At 36.9% G+C, this 20,081-nt stretch overlaps 1 protein-coding gene across 7 annotated transcripts in view; it reads left to right on the forward strand.

Moving 5' to 3' along the window:
• Positions 1 to 5,377: 5,377 nt before the first annotated feature.
• Positions 5,378 to 20,081, forward strand: part of PHF3 (PHD finger protein 3) — an 84,127-nt gene continuing 69,423 nt past the window's right edge. The window contains exons 1-3 of one of the 7 annotated variants that reach the window (XM_042939116.1): positions 14,579 to 14,865; positions 15,681 to 15,770; positions 16,709 to 16,977. In XM_042939116.1, the coding sequence (XP_042795050.1) occupies positions 16,734 to 16,977 (244 nt within the window). In that variant the 5' untranslated portion in view covers positions 14,579 to 14,865; positions 15,681 to 15,770; positions 16,709 to 16,733. Of the gene's footprint in view, positions 5,688 to 14,578; positions 14,866 to 15,680; positions 15,771 to 16,708; positions 16,978 to 20,081 lie in introns of those variants that run through there. The other 6 variants (XM_042939119.1, XM_042939117.1, XM_042939121.1 and 3 more) reach the window with 6 other exon arrangements.

Here is a 20,081-nt window from a genome sequence, read left to right on the forward strand (position 1 = left end):
AGTATTTGTACAGTAGTGTCTTATTATGGTTTTGGTTTGTATTCCCCTAATGACTAATTAGGGAACTGAGCCTCTCATTTACTGGCTATTTGTATATCTGCTTTGAAGAAATGTGTATGTAGATCCTTTGCCCCCCTCCCCCACTTTTTTTTAAAGTAAGTTCTATACTTAACGTGGGGCTTGAATTCATGACCCTGAGATCTAGAGTCACATACCCTACCGACTGAACCAGTCAGGTGCCTCATCCTTCTTTTTAAATTGGGTTGTCTTTTATTCAGTTTTAAGTGTTCTTTATATATGTACATTCTGGATACAAGTCCCTCATCAGATAATGTGATTCGCAAACATTTTTTCCCACTTTCTGAGTTGTCATTTCACTTTCCTGATTGTGCCCTTTGAAGCACGGAAGTTTTTAACTTCGATGAAATTCAATTTATCTATTTTTTTTTTCTTCTGTTGTTTTTACTTTGGTGTCATATCTAATAATCCATTGCCAATTCTGAGATCATAAAGATTTACCCTTATGGTTTCTTTTAGGAGTTCTATAATTTTTACTCTTACATTTAGGTCTTTACTCCATTTTGAGTTAACTTTTGTATATGGTTTGAGGTAAGGGTCCAACTCCATTCTTTTGCATGCATCCATCATCCAGTTGGTCCGGTACATTTGCTGAAGAGACCATTCTTTCTCTTCATTGGATGATATTGGGATCTTTGTTCAAAATTAGTGGACCATGACACATGGATTTATTTCTGGACTCTCAACTTTATTCCATTGGTTAATAACTCTATCCTATCTCATTAGCACACTATCTTGATTACTGTTGCTTTGTGGGTAAGTTTTAAAACTGGGAAATGTGTGTCCTCCAACTTTATTCTTCTTTTTCAAGATAATTTTGGTTATTCTAGGTCAGGTTTCCTTTTAAGTAAGGTTTTTCTTTTTCCTTATAGTGAAGAAATGCACAATTTTTTCTTGTTAGGCTGTTTAAGAGCTACATATTTTTGTTGGAATTTGTTTTCCCAACAAATTGTAACCAAGATTGCTGTTTATGGGAAACCTATTAATTTCTTTTAACTGATTTTTGAACAACTGGCCTAGTACTCAGGTAACTCCTTAATGCTAGTAGTCATTTAATTGATTCTGTTTGATATGCATTTATAGCGTATGCAAATAATAATCATTGTATCTTTTATTTTCTTATATCTATCTTTCATTTCTTCTCTGACCTTTCTGTATCAGCTAATATTGAATAATGGTAGTCATAGTCTCAGTCTTGCTCATCCCTAGCTTGAGTGGGGATGCTTCTAATATTTCACCATTTAGTTTGATGGATTCAGACAGCTATCACTGAGCTGCATCTTAAAAGGATTCAGAAGTGGGGCGCCTGGGTGGCTGAGTTGGTTGAGCCTCGGGCTGGACTCTCGGTTGCAGCTCATGTCAAGATCTTGTGATTTTGTGAGTTTGAGCCCTGTATCGGGCTCTGTGCTGAAAATGAGGAGCCTACCTGAGATTCTCTCTCTCTCCCTTTCTCTGCCCCTCCCTCACTCATGCTGTCTCTGTCTCTCTGAAAATAAATAAATAAACTTAAAAAAAAAAAGGATTCAGAAGCAATCTAAAAGTGGTGGGAGGGTCTGTAGTGGTGTTTAGGGTCAGTTCAGAAGAGAACATTCCTGTCAGAGGTAACAGCATGAGCAAAGACTTTAGGTTAAGAGGAAGTATGGATGTGTGTAGGAAATAGAAGTTAGATGTTGCTATGTCATAAATTTAAAAATCAGGGAATCGTGAGAAGAGAAGCTGAAGAGCTGGATAAGGACTAATCCCAAAGTGTCTTAATGGCTATATTAAGAGGTTTGGGTTTTATTCTTTTTATTTTGGAGAACCACAGAAAAATTTCAAGTAAGGAAGGGACATTGTCACCGAGGGACCCTATCACAAACACTTTCTTTGTTAAAAGAATTTTGAAGGGCTCCTGGGGGACTCAGTCTGTTAAGCATCTGACTCTTGATTTCTGCTTAGGTCATGATCTCATGGTTTGTGAGTTCAAGCCCTGTGTTGGGCTCTGCGCTGACAGTGTGGACACTGTTTGGGACTCTCTCTCTCCTCTCTTTCTGTCCCTCCCCTGCTCGTGCTTTCTCTCAAAATAAATAAACATTAAAAAAATAAAAGAATTTTGATTATTTCATTGATGCAATATGTCCAACCAGATAATGAAAGATTTGTAGCTCCAGAACCACACAGATTCGCTAGAACTTTCTTGTCCTTGAGGGCATCTACTGTCAGAAATGCCTGGTCTCCACTCCAGGCCAGGTAAAGCATGAATACATGTCCTCTGTGCCCACCAGTGTCAAAGCACTGAATGACAGAATTGCTCCTTCCCTGTACCTTATAGTTGCTAAAGTCTGCATAGGTGCTTTTATGCCCTGTGCAGACCAGGTACATGGAAAACTTTTATTTTACTGTTTGACCCAGCCCCTCTAGGCACCCCCTGATCTCTGGTACGTTGTGCAAATTATTTACCCTGGATCAGGACATGCCCTTAGTTGGGAGCTATCTTTCTGGAGAAAGTAGGTAAAAAAACTGTGTGGGAAGGGAGCAAGCCTGACATAAGGAACAAGGTGTTCTGGGTTAAGCCTCTAAATTTCACAATGATCTTAGTAAAATGAATTCAGAATATTTTGATTCTACTGCTTTGATGTCATGTTTAAGAATAACACCATTTATATCTATTCAAACTAACGTGAAAGTGTGTCTGTGTATATAAAAAGTGTTTTCCAGAAAAAAAAGACATTAAGTATATTTGATATTTTTATTGATTTTCTATTTGCTGCAGTTAACATCCCACTTTTTTCATCTTTACTCCAGTGAACTGATACTGTAGGAACCAATGTTTCCATGATGACAAGCATTGTTCATATCAGACTTAACTTCCATACCAGCACTGTGAGCTGTCTTCCATGGCCCCACTCTCTGCCAGGCTCAATTTTCTTGGGTAAAGTTTTGCAGCATCCAAATTTTGTCAATTTTTCATTTTTCCACATGTTTTGTTTTGTTTTGGTTTGGTTTTGGTCAATTTACAATCCTATTGGTCAGTATTTGCCATTGTTAGTTGTCTTGTCTTGTTTTCTACCAAATTTAATTTTCCCGAGTTAATTTGGAGTTTTTAATGCTATCAATACAATCTGATTTTCCAATAGGTCTTTTAACTAAAACAACGTCCTGCATGCTGTGAGAGCCATTCTCAGTATTATTATGATGGTTCTTTCTTCTAGTAATCTTTTTATAGACTGGATAAAAGACAGATTGTGTTTATATCTGGAAACAAAAAGAAAAGATCATTAATGAACAAATGTGAACTGGGTTCTTGCCTGGTTCAAAATAATATGGTCAAAATTCACGCTTTGTGGTAAGCTTGTTGGCTTTTTTAGGATTAGAAATCTGTTTTGTAAATGTGACAAGCTTACCATTCCTGTACTTTTTCTTTTTTTTTTTTTAATATTTATTTATTTTTGAGAAAGTATGCATACAAGTGGGGGAGGAGCAGAGAGCAAGAGGGGGACAGAGGATCTGAAGCCAGCTCCACGAAAACAGCAGAGAGCGCCATGCAGGGCTTGAACTTGCAAACCATGATATCATGACCTGAGCCAAAGTTGGACATTCAACCGACTGAGCCACCCAGGCGCACCTGCTATAGTTTCTTTTAACCTTCATTGTGTTTTTTTCACAAATTTACTAAAATTTCTTTAAGAAGATAAGTTTTCCCCAGGTCTTCCAAGGGAATTTTCCAAATAATGATTTTCTATTTGAGCTCTACTATATTAAATCCCTTAGGATTGGATTTTGTTCATAATCTTATTCTTTCCTAATGCCTTTTTCAAATTTCACATTGAGGTCCAGAAGAAGAGTAAAAATAAAGTTAAGGTTTATTTTAGCAATTCATCCCAGACATTCCAAGTGAGAAAAAAATTTTGATTACCCATTTCTATTTCCCTTTGTCAAAACAAAACAAAACAACAACATAAAAAAAGAGATTACAAAACCAAGTTTTGAGGGATCAATGAGTCAAGGCAGGGGATGGAATTCTAGGATTCCAGTAGAATTGGAACAATCTAAACTTCCTTTGTGGAAGAGCATTGGGTATTGGGAGTGCTCAAAATACCGGAAGACTGGAGAGAGTAAAGAACAGCTCATCACCACATGCCTGTAAGCTATTATTCTACTCTGCACAAATCTTACAATGTGGCCTAGGTTGGCATGAAACTTAAATCAACAAGTAAAGGTTTCTGAAGAGCACAGCAGGTGCTGGCTATCATTCTTTAGTGGGTACTGTAATGTTCCTTGCCAAGAGAAGGCACAATCCCTGTCCTCAAAGGGGCTTGTTTTGGTTGGAGTGATGACTAACAACATTACCTCACAATGTTTATTAAGGGCTGAGATAGAAGTCAGCACAGACTGCTGTGGAAACATTAATCAAGACCAGTGGAGTTCAAAGGTTTTGGTCTCAGAACCTATATATATTCTTAAAAATTACTGAGGGACTTCTAAGAGCTTTTGTTTATGTGGGTTAGTTATTTACTATCGTAGGAATTAAACCTAAGAATAATAAAACACAAAATAACAAAATTCATTATATGTTATCATAAATAATTTATTATGAATTTTTTCCCAACAAAATTTAATGAGAAGAGTGGCATCACTTTACATTTTTGCACATTTCTTCAATGTCTGGCTTAATAGGTGGCTGGATTCTCATATCTCCTTTTGCATTTAATCAGCTGCTACATGTTTTGGTTGAAGGAGATGAAGAAAATTTGTTAAAGAATTGACGCTCCTCTGAAAGGTCTAGGGAACCCTTCAGAGGATCCTCTTGCCATATTTTGGAATCTGTTGACTTTGACCAGGAATGATTCTTGTAGGCAACTTGAGTCCTGAAAAAGACCATCTATTTACAGAAAAGGCGAGAACGGAGGTGGTTAATGATGGGGCTGTTGTGTATAGCCAGCCGGGATTCTTGGGCAAGGGGCTCATGTACTCCCCTGCAGCCTACCATTCTTGAAAGCACACCCAATTAATGAAACGTATGGGGGGGGGCAGATTTGACTATCAATATTGCACTATGAAGCCTTAGTGCTCATTACAATCGAGAAAAATCTATCTGTGCCTCACCCCGCGAGCGAGGTAATAGCTCAAGGCCCTCAGGCGTGCCGCGCCCTGACAAGACTGGGAGCGGCGCGGAAGCGCAGCCGAGTGCTACAGCCCGGGCCCCGCGGAGGCGCGGCACTGGAGAGCCCACATTGCGCAGGCGCAGCGTGCAGGCCGCGGCCCCCGGAACGGTAAACAGTGGGGTCACGTGACGCGGCCCGGCTCCTGCCCCCGCGCCGCCGCCGCACGCCGATGGCTGCGGGGTCTCGCGCCGCCGCACGGTCCCCACGAGGCGAGCGACCCTCGGGCCCTGGGCGGCGGCGGCTGCTACGAGGATAAAAAGGGCGGCGCGGAAGCCAGGCTAGTGTCGTCAGCAGCAGCCGCTCGGCCCTGTGAGCAAAAGAGGCTGTGGCAGCGACGCCGACGTCCTGCGCGTACCCCCTCTCCTCGGCACCCACCGGGCCCCCTCCTCCTCGGCGGCGGCGGCGGCGGCAGCGGCCACCATCTTCCTCTTGCTGCCAGTGGTAGCGCTCGTCTGGCGGAGCTGGGTGAGTTGCGGCTCTGGCCGCGGCCAGGGAGACGGGCAATTCTCCCCTCCCCCATCCCTTTCCACACGCACAGCGCCTCCGCGGGCCTCCCCGCCCCTCCCGCGGCGGACACTCCGCGCCTTTCTCCCGCGCAGCCGGGAAACCTCTCCGGCCTCTTGCGCAACGTCCCCGGCCTGCCCGGGCCGTGCCTCTGTCTCCCCGGACCGTTTGGATCGCGGGGTGGGAGGGAGCCGCGGCGGCGAGGTGGCCAGGCGGAGGGTCTGGACCGCGGCCTCTCCCCGGCTTCTGCTCCCGGGCCTTCCGCGGTGAGTGTGCCCCACTGCCGCCGTCGCGCGGGCGCGCAGGCCCGGAGGCACCGCGGGCGCTGCCAGGAAGGCCCGGCCCGCAGGCCCCCGGACCTGGCCCTTCGTACCTCTTCCCTCCAAGGGAGCGAGCTCGGCATCGAGCTTTGGGCCCTGCCGCGAGGCCGAACCCTGTCCCAGCTTTTGGAGAGGGGGGAGTTGGCGCTCTATCCATCCTCCTGCTACCGCGCGCTTTTGTGCTCGGGACCCAAACTGTCGACTCCTTTTGCTTAGTTTGAAAAAGGAAGCCTAGAATGTGGCTTTCGGAATAATATGAGTAATTTAATGAACCACTTGTCGATTCGTGCGTGTTAATGGTGCTAAATAACTGATCACCTGACACGGGGAGGGGGGCAGGGAGGAGGGAGAAAGAGAGAGAATGTTAGTACCGCGCATAGCCCTGTTTCACCCTTCTTTCCCCCAGCAATGTGTTGCCGGGTCCGATGACCTTTTCCCATCTTTGGATTTTTAAATGCCATTTTCTAGAGACTATGATTCGAGGTAGTTTGAATGCATGATTATTGGTGCTATTCAGGAATCATTTGCAGATTATGATCATGGATAATCATTAATGTAAGTGGTAACAGCACTTTGATATCTACCTTTACTAATCTTCATTACATGTAGAAATACTTAATTTGAAATGAGACATTGGTTATTGAGCCTTTCCCAAATACTACCTTATTTTAAGCCAAAAAAAAAAAAAAAAAGATACAGTAAACTATTTAGGGAGTACTTAGTACATTGTTCTACTTAGTTACGATTTGGGGGTCGATTTTTGTTTTCCTTTTTACAAAACTGGTTGTTTGAGATCTTGCAAAACTACGCCTTCTTTACTCATTCATTTCCTACCATTTTTGGATTCTTGAATGAAGTGTTTGGGATTGTGAAAATGTTTTTAGATGTGTTTGTGGTAAAGAGACACGAGTCAAAAGAACCAAGAAGTCTTTGCAGGATTCTTCTGTTTTTGAATTTGTATCCTCATTCCAGAGCTCAAGAGGTGTTGTATAAAGATTATTCCGAATAGTAGTTTTTGCTACCACTCGACCTTTTTATTACTATTATTTTCTGTCCAGTTTTTCTGTTTATTTGCCCTATATTACGATAATGAATTTTTCCTCCATCATCATTATACCCATTACTATTTTAAAATACATACTCCATTTCCCCATGATAGTAACATAATTTCAGAGAGGACTTAGGAGCTATTATTGGTCTGATTGAGCCATACACAGTTCAATTAGTAACAGAAAGACTTCTCAACTGAACTGGGCTGCTTTTTAAGTATGCAGAATTACAACCATAGATTTTAAGCTTTATTTGATAGCTGTACTGTTAATTTGTCAAAAGGATAACAAGAGTTAGTTGATGGGACCAGTTTTCCCTTGTTCCTTGCATGCTTTATAGGTCCGTTTATTGAAGAACATGAAAACGTGATATACTGCTTTTGCATCCTTCGGGCAGGGCAGTGGACTTCCTTGTCTGTCACATTGTGTTAGTTATGCATTCTATGCTGTTGGGATGGACTTCACATAACTTTAGTTGATCCTTTGGTATACTCATCTGTTGCATGTTCAAATAAGTCAAATCTAAGAGAAGCAGTCTGTAAATGTAGGTGAAAGTTAGCATTAATTAAATGCAAATTTCAGGATAGAAAAGTGGAAAGAAAGTTGTCTCTATGTTCAAATCGTTTAAAACCATAGTATTAAAATTTAAATTGTATTCAGATTGGAATTAGTTAAGAAAGGTTGATAATCTTTGATTTATGTAATAGCTTATTAATAAAACTCTGTTGTTAAAAGTTGGAAGGCAACAAGGTGACAGTTGGATTACTGCAAAATTATCCTGAGTTTAGATTTTCACATAATATGTATTATACTTGGAAAAAACTGGTGAATGTTAATTATGCATACAATTCTTTTTTTTTTTTTTTTTTTTTTTAAGTACTGAAACATAATGGTTATCTTCCTTGGTAATATGGCATTGCCTTTTTAATACATTTTGCTTTCTTAAATGTGCACTTTTTTTGTTTTTGACACATAGCTCATGAAATCCTTTTTACTTAATAATTTTTGTCTGGAGATAAGGTCTTTTCTCCTCTTTAATGAGATAATGAGCTTCATTGATCAGTATCTCAGGTTTGTGGATTACCCATAACTACTTCACAGTGTCAGGAACTATTAGGGTTCTTGGAGTGCAGATTTCTATTTTCTTTCATCCACATTTCAGGAAATCTTTCTGATGAGGGCTGTTGGATTTCTTTCTTTTGTGGAGCAGTACATCTTGGGCTCTATTTCTCTTATTTTTTCTTGGAGCACCTCCGAGAATCCTGGAGTATGTTTTCAGAAGGATAGACATTTTATTTTTTAACTACAAATATGACTTGGCAAATTGTTAGACACTTACAGTATAGTTGCATGTTTGAGAAAGATACTCCCTTTTATTTGCTGCTCTTTGAATACTGGGAAAAGGTATTGAGGGTATTGGTTTGATTCAAAATATGTGAGACCCAGGGGCTGTTTTTACGCTCAAGAAACATTGTCTAGGTTGAGAAACAAGATTCAAAGACTCAAGATGTTAAATCATTATATTAAAGTAAAAAGATGATATTTCAAGAATTACAAAAGGCATTGTGTGAGAAATTGCCAAATGTGTAGACCGGACACTCACTCCTATGCATTGTGTGTTAATTTATATCATTAAAACAATTTTTTTTAATGTTTATTTTTGAGAGAGGGAGTGCAAGCATGCATGGGGAAGGGGCAGAGAGAGGGAGACACAGAATCTGAAGCAGGTTCCAGGCTCTGAGCTGTCAGCACAGAGCCTAATGCGGGGCTTGAACTCAAGAACTACAAGATTATGACCTGAGCTGAAGCTGAAACGTTTAACCAACTGAGCTACCCAGGTGCCTTTAGATCATTTTTTAATGGTCAGGGAATTTTCATTTTTATGATCAGTTGTACAGTGAAGAGAAAGAATGAAGAGAAATAGTTTAATAAAAATTTCAAAATGCTATCCAGAAGTTTTAATTAGTTTTAGCATGATCTAACTTTATTAGATGACGTTTTGAATGGCATAGTAGATTGTACAGAAAGGCTAAACTTAATGTTTTTTTGGTTCATTCATAATTTGTGCGAGTTGGCCATGTGAAAACATTCTAAAATTGTAGACTGTGAAAATAAATTGCAGAGTTTGTAGTCGATAACTTCCAAAATGATGTTTATACACACTGAGGATAGCCATTGTGTTTTTTATGTGTAGGGAGTGGCTAAGTGTGTATTTTCTAACTTATTTTGGAAGAAGGGTAGGCCACTTTCTTTTTAGTATTTTTAAGATTTTATTAATTATTAAGAACATAAAAATTAGTATGTGTTACACAAGAAGAGTGCATATAGTATAGTATAAATGTGCGGATTCAGTAATCACGCTGCTTGGGTTTCAGTTTGGGGAACATTACATAATGGTCTGGGCCTCAATTTGCTTGTCTGTAAAATAGATAGAGTAATTGCACCTTCCTCGCAGGGTTGTTGGGAGGAACTAATGAGATAAGGCATACAATACACTTAGCATAGGGCCTGAAACATAGTGCATGCTAAAAGTACATGTTAGCTTGTACTGTTAGGACCTACTCCATAGTTTTAATGATGAGCTACTTCCACTGGTTGTATGGTCAGTCCAAACTGCTAATATCAGTAGGATATGGTTGTAAACTTTGGAGTTAGTGCAGTTGGCTAGTGTAATTCTGCTTTTGCCAGATTCAGCTTGTACTTGATAGTTCTTTTTCTGGATTCTTAGGTCAGCTTTAGTCTTAGTATGGCAGACACCTTGGAATCTTACCTGTTCTTTTACCTGATTTAGAAAAGTTTCGAGCTTTGCTTTTTCTTATAGATTCTAACCAATGCAACTGGAGTAGAATTTGAAGTGTGTTTAGAGCAGTTGATTAGGTTGCATTGCTCTATAGAATTGTACTTTCTAGAATTGTGTTGTACTACATTGTTTAACCATTTAGTGATTTTCCTTTTCTCTATCCTGGAAAGATAACCTGTTACTCATCTTTAATGTTTTCATATTATGGTGGTTAAGAACTGACCTTTGTGTCAGAGCAGAATTGAGTCCCAGCTGTGTCACTTATTTATTCTATAATACTGGGTGTAACTTTGCTAAGCTTTAGCCCCACTCTTATAACTTGAAATAATAATGGTACCTGCCTAATTGTATGGTTGTGAAGATTAAGTGACATCATGCATACATTAAGTTTACACTGTGCCTGGCACATAATAAATACTCAATGCATTTTGCTTTATAAATAGATAATATAGTGTAGTGGTAAGTGCATTGATTCTTGAAGGAAATTTTCTGGGTTCAAATTTCAGCTCCACCACTTACTATAGCAAGTAATTTAATCTCTTTGATCCCAATTCTTCCCTCCCTTCGTTTCTTCTTCTTTCTTTGTTTACTGAATTATAATATAGCATTGTTGTGAGGATTAAATTAATAAATGTAGGGCAGGGTTTCTTAACCTTAGCAGTTTTCTGGCTGGATAATTCTTTGTTGTGGGGCTTTCCTTGTGTATGGTAGTATATTTACTGGATGCCAGTAGCCTGCCCTCCTTTTGTGATGACCAGAAATGTCTCCATATATGGCCAAATGTCCTCTGGAGGGACATACTCACCTCTGATTGAGAATTACTGATGTAAAGCATGTAGACCATTGCCTGGTGTGAAATTAGAGCACATCGTTTTAGGTTTTTAGTCACTATTAGTAGTGGTACTTTTATTTTTCTACTACTAGTGCCTATTAGAAATATGTTCACGGTAAGCAAGCCTGATGAATTGACAGCTTAATTTAGACTATAGGATAGGGGCTATAAGGCACCAAGCTTCCATTCCCAGGGCCTTTGCATTTAGGTCTTTGCCTGGATTGCATTTCCTCATTTGTGCATGGATCACTCCCTCTTTTCAGGTTTTGGCTTACATGTTCATTTACCATTGTACATAGAAACACTCTTCCTCTCCCCATCACTATTACCCTGTTTAATTTTTTGTCATAGATTTTACAATCTCCTGAATATATTTGTAACTCCCCCCATGCCACCCCCATACACATATATGTGAATACAGACTGCATGAGACAGAGCTTCTTCATAGTATAAACTGTTAGGGTCTTTGGTAGCTTTAATGATTTATTGTTAGGTTTATATCTATTTTTTTTAAAGGAGATGACATGATAAAACATAGTTTTACTTTGAAGATGCTTCTGAAAAGTTGAGATAGTTTCAATGTATTCTTAATTAAAAGGGGATTTTGTAGAAATATAACTTTTTTTTCTTTTTTGCTGTTGGTGTTTTCTAAATCTTTTTTGCTTTCCATTCCATGAAACAGAATACATGCTGATTTTATCAGTGTAAACTAAATTTGTTTGCAGTATAATTTTTGAGAGTTACAGATAAAGTATTTTAAAGCGGGACATATCTTCAAACTCATTTTATTCAGAATGTTGGTAGTAATACTTATTTTTTAATTGTATTCTGAGTCTTTCTAAATGGTCTGTTAGGACCAGACTCTGTCATTCATGATTAGCACATGCTGTTCTTCCCTTTGCCTGGAGTATCTTCTGGATCTTTAGGATCCAGCTCATACATCACTTGCTTAGATATTCTTGGCCTCATGAGTTTCACCTTCCTCTGTAATAACTGTTTGCAGTCCTTATTATGACACTGTCCTATTTTGTTGTGATGTTTACATGTTGTTTATATGTCTATACTCTTATATTGTGAGTTCCTTGGATTTGAATGGTACTTGTTTCACTGGTACCTATAATAATACTTTATAAGTAGATGCTTAATAAATATGTGAATAAATGAGTAATTTTGAATTAAGTAGATTACCCAGTTCTCTGACTTAGCTGGAGATATTTTATGGTCTGGAAACATGAGACATTACTGTGATCTAAGAACTAATTCCTGGTTTCAATATATACCCAAATTATTAGTATCGATTTAATTGAATATGTACATATCATTATCCATTTAACATACACTGTAGATGGACTTGTTGTTTTATTTTTATTTATTTTTTTGAAGATTTTAAAGATCTTCTTTGTCTATCTACATTACTAGGTATCTCCTCTAATTTTATTTTTATTTTTATTTTTATTATTTCTTTTAATGTTTATCTTTGAGAGAGAGAGAGAGAGAGAGAGAGAGAGAGACAGAGCACGAGTTGGGGAGGAGCAGAGAGAGAGCGAGACACAGAATCCGAAGCAGGCTCCAGGACCTGAGCCATCAGCCCAGAGCCTGATGCGGGGCTTGAACTCAGGAACTGTGAGATCATGACCTGAGCTAAAGTCAGATGCTTAACCTACTGAGCCACCTAGGCGCACCTATTATTATTTTTAAATATACTTTTCAAAATTCTTTTTTTTTTTTTTTAAGTTTACTTATTTATTTATTTATTTATTTAATTTGTACACGCAATGTGGGGATCAAATTCACGGCGCCTAGATCAAGAGTTGTGTGTTCTTCTGACTGAGCCAACCAGGTGCCTCCTCTAATTTTAGAGTAATTTTAGATTAGTGTTCATGTTTTTAAAAAGACTTATTTTTATAATAACTTCAGACTTATAGAAAAATTGCAGACATTGTATAGAGTTTCTGTATTCCTTCATCCAGTTTCCTGATTGTTACATCTGACATAATGCTAGTGCCTTTATTAGAACTAGAGATTAACATTGGTACATTGCTATTAACTAACTTGCAGACTTTATTCTGATTTTACTGGTTTTTCTTTTACTGTCCTTTTTCTGTTTCATGATCCAACCCAGTTTACCACATTGCATTTAGTAGATAAGTGTGTTCATGTTAATTGAGTTAATATTTCTGCAGTTGACTTAACGTTTGTTTTCCAATTTAGCATGGAAAATTTTATCATTTTATTTTTGATACTGAGAACTTGATATCTGAAACTGATCTTTTAAAATGAATTGCTTTATGCTTCCATTAAATATTACTTTCAAGGTAGTCTTGTGAGATGGCTGTATACTATCATTTTTGGAATTTTTCCTTGGAATTGCCCCAAGAACCACTTAGTACTGCTTATGAAAAGTCAGTCTTACTAATTTATAATAGATTTACAAGAAAACTGGTCTTGTGATGTCTCCTGTAGAAATTGTCTTCTTTGGGTCCCTAATTTTATAGCCTATTCTGTGTTGGAAGAATCCTGGTCTTGTTGGCATTAAGATGTTTCAATGGTAACTGCTTAGTAAACATGTGTTGAATGAGTTAAAAGTATTATTAAATAAATGTAATTTTGTTATGCTAGTCCTTTTCAATATTTGACTATGGAAGCCTTTTCCCTGATGTGCTTATTTAAATTCAGATAAAACACACTTTACAAGTCATACCAGTTTGGCCAAAAAGCTGTAGTGGAAAGTTTGGTTCACCCATCTTATTTACACAATGTTTTGCTTTTTATATTTTTTAAAATTTGTCTTTAAAGACTATTGTCTACCTTCGAGATAAAAAAATATGTCACAAGCTCTTAAAGTACTTTTTGTAAAGGAGTTTTGGGATGGTTCACTAATAGTGCTATTGAAAAAAACATACTGCTTATTTAGATCACTATTTACTAAATATTGTGAATGTTATTAAATAATGTGAATGAATATTTAGAATGGGTTGGTCTTCCATATAGCTTTGTGATTTTGAGCTATATGATCATAATTTTGAATGTTCTTAATGTCTCCATCACTTGAAATCACACAACCAGTAGTAACAGAAAGATGGACTTCAGGTGAAGTTTGTAGAATTTATCAGACTCGTGTTGCTATGGGAATGAGTGCATTTTTCAGTAGATTCAGCATACTTTTTTTAGAAGGAAAGTTTACTATTTGCTTTTAGAGCTGGAATTAACCTTTTTTTCTTTTTGATTCATCTGAGAAAAAAAGATTACTAAGTGGGATGCAACTTTGAAAAGGATGTAGGTAGTCTTGACCTGTGGCTTTGGATTCCATCATATGTAGATAAACTAATTTGTCAGTAGTTTTAGCTACGTAATTTGTAAGCATTTAATAACATTTTTGTAAATTAAATACCAGAAATTTATTATACTAAAATTTTTTGGAACCTAAAAACATATTAGTGGAAGTATTGGTGATATAATTGAGCCTTTTTTAGGTACTGAGATCAGGTAGTATTAGAGAATTAAAAGTTTTCCTGAGTTTTCATCAGCATTGTGAGCTGTAATTTTCTTTTAATGTTACAGTTAGAGAATGCATATAAAATAGCCAGCATGTCAATCAAATCATTAACATTTTAGTGTTTTATGAATATTAATTAATTAATTTTAAAAAATGTTTTATTTTTGAGAGAGAGAGAGAAAGAGAGAGTGTGAGTGGGGGAGGGGTAGAGAGAAAGGGAGACACAGACCCCAAAGCAGGCTCCAGGCTCTGAGCTGTTAGCACAGAGCCCCATGTGGAGCTGGAACTCACGAGCCACGAGATCATAATCTGAGATCATAATCTGAGCCAAAGCTGGATGCTTAACTGACTGAGCCACCCAGGCGCCCCTATTAATATTTTAATATACGTAAAATTCCAAAATTTGATAAGAGATACTGAAATCCTTCATTTAGAAGGGGATTAACTTTTGTGAGAATGAGGAAATTTTCTTTCATTTTTTTTTAGGATTTTAAATTGAGTTACAATAAACTTTCTACTTAAAATGAACAGATTGATGAATTCCAGTGGATGTATACATTCATGATTTAGGAAATTTTTATCATTCCCCAAAGTATCTTCCTGTCCCTTTGCAGTGTATCCTTCTGTTATCCAAGGACCCAGGTAACTACCGGTTTGTTAGAAAATTATTTTTAAAGAAGAGCCTTTAATGAGTCAAATCTAGTCAATTTCTAGTTTGGGAGCTTAGTGTGAAAGAGGAAGAGGTATGGCTATAGGCTGTGGAGCCTAGGAACCTAGGTTTGAATCTTGGCTGTTTTATGGTTTGGGGTGGGGAGATATTTACATTATTTATTTGTTTACTTTTATTATTTTTATTATAATATTATTTTATTATTATTATTATTTTTAATGTTTATTTTAGAGAGAGAGAGAGAGAGTGAGTGGGGGAGGGCAGAGAGAGAGAGGCAGACACAGAATCCAAAGCAGGCTCCAGGCTCTGAGCTGGCAGCACAGAGCCCGATGTGGGGCTCGAACTCACGAGCTATGAGATCATGATCTGAGCTGAAGTCAGATGCTCAACCGACTGAGCCACCCAGGTGCCCCAATATTTACATTATTTAAATGAATTGTCTTGTAAAAAATTATTTGTTAAGTGTTCATTTATTTTAGAGAGAGAGAGAATGAGAACGAGTGGGGGGAGGGGCAGACCGAGAGGTTCCAAAGCGGGCTTCATGCTGATAAAAGTGAGCCCAATGCGGGACTCGAAAACTGTGAGATCATGACTTGAGCCGAAGTCAGAGGCTCAACTGATTGAGTCACCCAGGCGCCCCAGTTATTTAAACGTATTTTCTATGTAGAGTCTATTATTATGATTGGGCATAAATGGGCTAAATATGGGTGAAATGGTTGGCAGCATATGATATATACCCAGTAAATTGTCAAATATCTTTGAACTTCCTCTTCCTTCATTTTTATAGGGGAAAGAATCAAGGACAGTTTGAGGAAATTTTGGTAGATTTGGAGCCGATCTAAAAAATCTTGGAATTTTGGAACCCAAGATGTTCTGGGTTAGTTGAATTTCTAGCTAACTGAGTATTATTAGATGTTTTTGCTGATGCCCTTCCTCTCCCACCTTCCAAAATACATTGGTTCCGTTTTTTCTGAAACCAGTCTTATTTTCATAATTCAACTTTTGATTAATTGAGGCTCTTCAGGGCATGAGATGATCTTTCTGAGCAGTGTGTAGTATATATAGTAGGAGACTAGCTTGACATCTGTATGTACCTCACATAACTCACTAAAATAAATTTAAATCTCTGATATATTGTTTTCTTGTCATTTATCCCATTTTATCCTAAAAGGAGTCCCCCCACTAAAATGTGTGTATGTGCATGTCTCTGCCTGTGTATGTGTGTATTTTTTTGAGTTTTGATTTGTTGGGTTTAATTAATAGTGTCTTTTCATTTCCCCCTCGACCCCTACAAACGACCTTTTTCTCTCTGTATTACCTTTCTTTAAATGATTTAAATGCTTTGTAAATGACACAAGGCTATTTTACCGTCTTAATAGGTATGGGACAAATATGATTTGATTTTGGCTCTTTTATGTGGTCTTATTGTGAAAGCAGTGTTTTATTCTTAATTTATGAACAGATTATGGTTAAAAACACACGGTTTTTATGGTTTAAGCCATGTCATTCTTTCAATTGTATCAAATTAATGAATTATATACATAGTTTTTCCCTCAAAATAATAAACTGAGTAAACATTTAATAGGATTTCTGGTAAAATGATATTCTACATGTATAATGAAGAAACATTATTTAGTAAAGATTCGTTCTACATGTCCAAATGTTTATTCTAACAACAGTGAGGGTTTTTTTTTAAAAACAATTCAGAAATACCTAAGTGTGTTCTTAGACTCAAAACTATTAAAATAATTTGGTTTTAGGTGATTATCAATTGATAGCTTTATTTCTTATGGTATTTTTTTTGTCTTTCTATAGGGCTGAAAGACACACAGAAGTCTTCATGGATATAGTTGATACATTTAATCATTTAATTCCTACTGAACACTTAGATGATGCCCTATTTCTAGGATCCAACCTGGAGAATGAAGTCTGTGAGGATTTTAGTACAAGTCAAAATGTCTTAGAGGACTCGCTGAAGAACATGCTCAGCGATAAGGATCCTATGCTAGGATCTGCAAGTAACCAGTTCTGTTTGCCTGTTTTGGATAGCAATGATCCCAATTTCCAGATGCCTTGTTCAACAGGTAATTCTTACTTTTTTTTTTTTTTTTTTAGTCTGCAATTTAAAATAAAAAGAATTTTCAGCAGCATCTTTTTTATTCTTTTTCTTTTTTTTCTTTTTCTTTTTTTTGTTTTTTTGTTTTTTGTTTTTTTGTTTTTTTGGTGAGGGTAGTGAATTTAGGATTCTTTACTTTCAATTTAGAGCTGCTGTTCTAGACATCAGAATTAGACTTTAAATTTTCTTCCAAGGAGTGTGGAATTATCTTTGAGGATATTATGGATATGGATAGGGTGACCATATAATTTATTATCCAAAGGGGGACACTTTTTGAGAATTACAGCGGTGCTGTTTGTTACATTATGACAAAAAGTATAAGTTGGGACTCTCTCTAGTATATAGGGATTGCTTAGCAAATTGGAACATTATGTCACTATAGGCCTGCTGGAGTCAAGGGGAAGTGCTGAATTGACCTTTCTCAGTACCCCTCCCAGACCTTCATATTTAATATATTGTATACTTTCATTTCAGATATTTTGGTATTTTGTACATGTATCTCAAAACCAGAGAAAGAACTCTAGACCTGTGCTGTCCAGCATAGTAACTACTAGCCACATAAAACTGTTAAATCACTTTAGAGGAGTGCAGTCCTAACTGAGATGTGCTGTGAAGTGCACATTAGATTTGTTTGTTTAAGTAGGCTCCATGCCCAGTGCAGAGCCCACTGTGGGACTTGAACTCAGGACCCTGAAGTTAAGATCTGAGCTGAGATCAAGAGTCAGATGCTTAACTGACTTCAGCCACCAAAGTACCTCCTGCACATTACATTTTAAAGACTTAATATGAAAAAAGAATATCAAATATATTTTGTCAGAGGGTTTTTTTGTTTTGTTCTGTTTTTTTAATGTTTATTTTTGAAGAGAGAGAGAGCGGGGGAGGGGCAGAGGGAGAGGGAGAGCGGGAATCTCTGTGCTGACAACACAGAGCCCTATGCAAGGCTCAGTCTCACAAACTGTGAGATGATAATCTGAGCCGAAATCAAGAGTTGGATGCTTAACCAACTGAGCTACCCAGGTGCCCCATTGGAGTTTTTTAATGTTGATTACATTTATGATATTTTGTATACTTTGAGTAAAATAAAATATATGGTTAAAATTAATTTCATCTCTTTTTACCTTTTTTTAAAAGTGGCTACTTGAAAATTTAAAATTACATATGTGGCTTGCATTATATTTCTATTGGATAGCACTGATCTAGGTTCTGTAGTTGAAGTAACTGGAAGATTAAGGATAGCAACTTTCTGTAAAGCTAAACAAATTCTTAATATGAAATTATCTGAGATACATTAATATGTGGGAAAATATGTAGGTTTTCTTTTATAAAGCAAAGCAAATATTACAGCAGACTTTGGGGCAATTAGCTAGCTATTCTGTAAGCTAAAATTAACTAAAGGAAAATCAGCTTCACTGGAGAATTTAGGCTTCCCATCACTGTTCCATAGAGTAGTTCACAGGTTTATGTGGTGTTGATCTGCCTTTCAATGAGTCTAGACTTCTGCACTACGATTTTTCAGAATAATTTTTGTTTCGTTTTAATATTTTCTGCCTAATATTTTAATATAACAATATTTAAATTTATATTAGGCTGGCCTGCTATTCATCCATAAATTTTTCAGATTACTCTGCTTGAAGACCTCAACATTTTGCCTACTAGGAATCTTCATTTTAACAGCTCTTTAATACTGAGGTCTTTTGAGTTGTTTGCTAATGGTATATCTCTGAATTACATACCTGGTGTTGTGTTATTGCGTAGGTTTACATTGTTTTTGTTGTATTTTAAATGTTTTAAGCCTTTTAAAATTCTGTTTTATGTATGCACTGTTCAAGTTTTTTACTTTGGTTCCTGTGTCAGTACAGTGTACCTAATTATCTTTATTGTCAAGTGCTTTTGACAGTTCTTGGTTGTATACAGAGTCGCACATCTCAGTCTAAATTCAGGAAAAACATTTATTGAATACTTATGTGCTTATTACTGGAAATATGGTTACTCTTTAGGATGTTAATTGGTTCTGAAATTAGCAAATGTATCATCTTGTTAGACTTCTTTATTTATAAAATTTCAGCCCTTTTATAATACCAGTATTCCTACTTGCTGTCCCCCTTTTTTAAAGAATTGATTTTTATTGATCTGAAAACTTTCTATTGTGAAAAGTCTCTTCAGTTTGGTGAACATTTCTTTTCTTAATAGAAGACTGAGAACATCTCTACTGAAGTACTTAACAGTTTTTTGAGGTATAATTAATACTTGTTTGTGATTCTGTTATCTTATAAACTTTAACTTTTTTATTTAAGAACTTAAGTAGAATTATTTTCTAAATTTATTTTAAATTTGTGTGTTATAATTATTTACCTTGGCTCTGAAGTGGAACTGTTTTTATTAATGTGTATGTAGTATATATGTTCTTAAGATAGTAAGGGAATTTGTGGAGGAAATTTTAAGTAATAAAGCTCTTCTGTCTAGGATCGTTTAGATTTCTTTATGCGGTCAGGTAGGGCATTTATCTTGATTGCTTCAGAGTTCCATTTGCCCTTTGGGATATTTGGTTGAGTAAAAGGCCTATATATTTTCTAATGATAGCAAAATGGACATCATTTAAATTTTTGAAAAGTTTGTTTTGACATAATTTTAGATTTCAGAGACAGTTGGGAAGAAGAAATTATAAACCATTTAGTGAAAACCTTATATGGATAATTTTTATAAGTTTCAGCTATTCACATACCACTTCAGCTTTTTGTTATAAAATAAAAAGGATATAGTTTTTATCCAGATGTTTTGTACATGGGTCTGTATGCTTTTATTAATTGTCTTACTGGATCTTTAGCAGGGAAATGACCCTGTCACTATTCCTCACATCAATGACAGTTATAGATTGTGGTAATTTTGTAACTTTGGTTTTGACAGTGCTAAAACTAGCAAACCAATAACTGCTATGTCTTGTTCTCTACTATGCTTAACCAAGTTGATTTGCTGTAGTTGTTAAAGACCAGTTTTTTGTTGACATAGTTGAATGGCTTGCATATATTTAATCTGTATCCGGAAGTCATAGAATAGCTTTAAAAATTACAAAAA

This window comes from Panthera leo, chromosome B2 (genome assembly GCF_018350215.1).
Source record: "Panthera leo isolate Ple1 chromosome B2, P.leo_Ple1_pat1.1, whole genome shotgun sequence".
NCBI lineage: Eukaryota > Metazoa > Chordata > Mammalia > Carnivora > Felidae > Panthera > Panthera leo.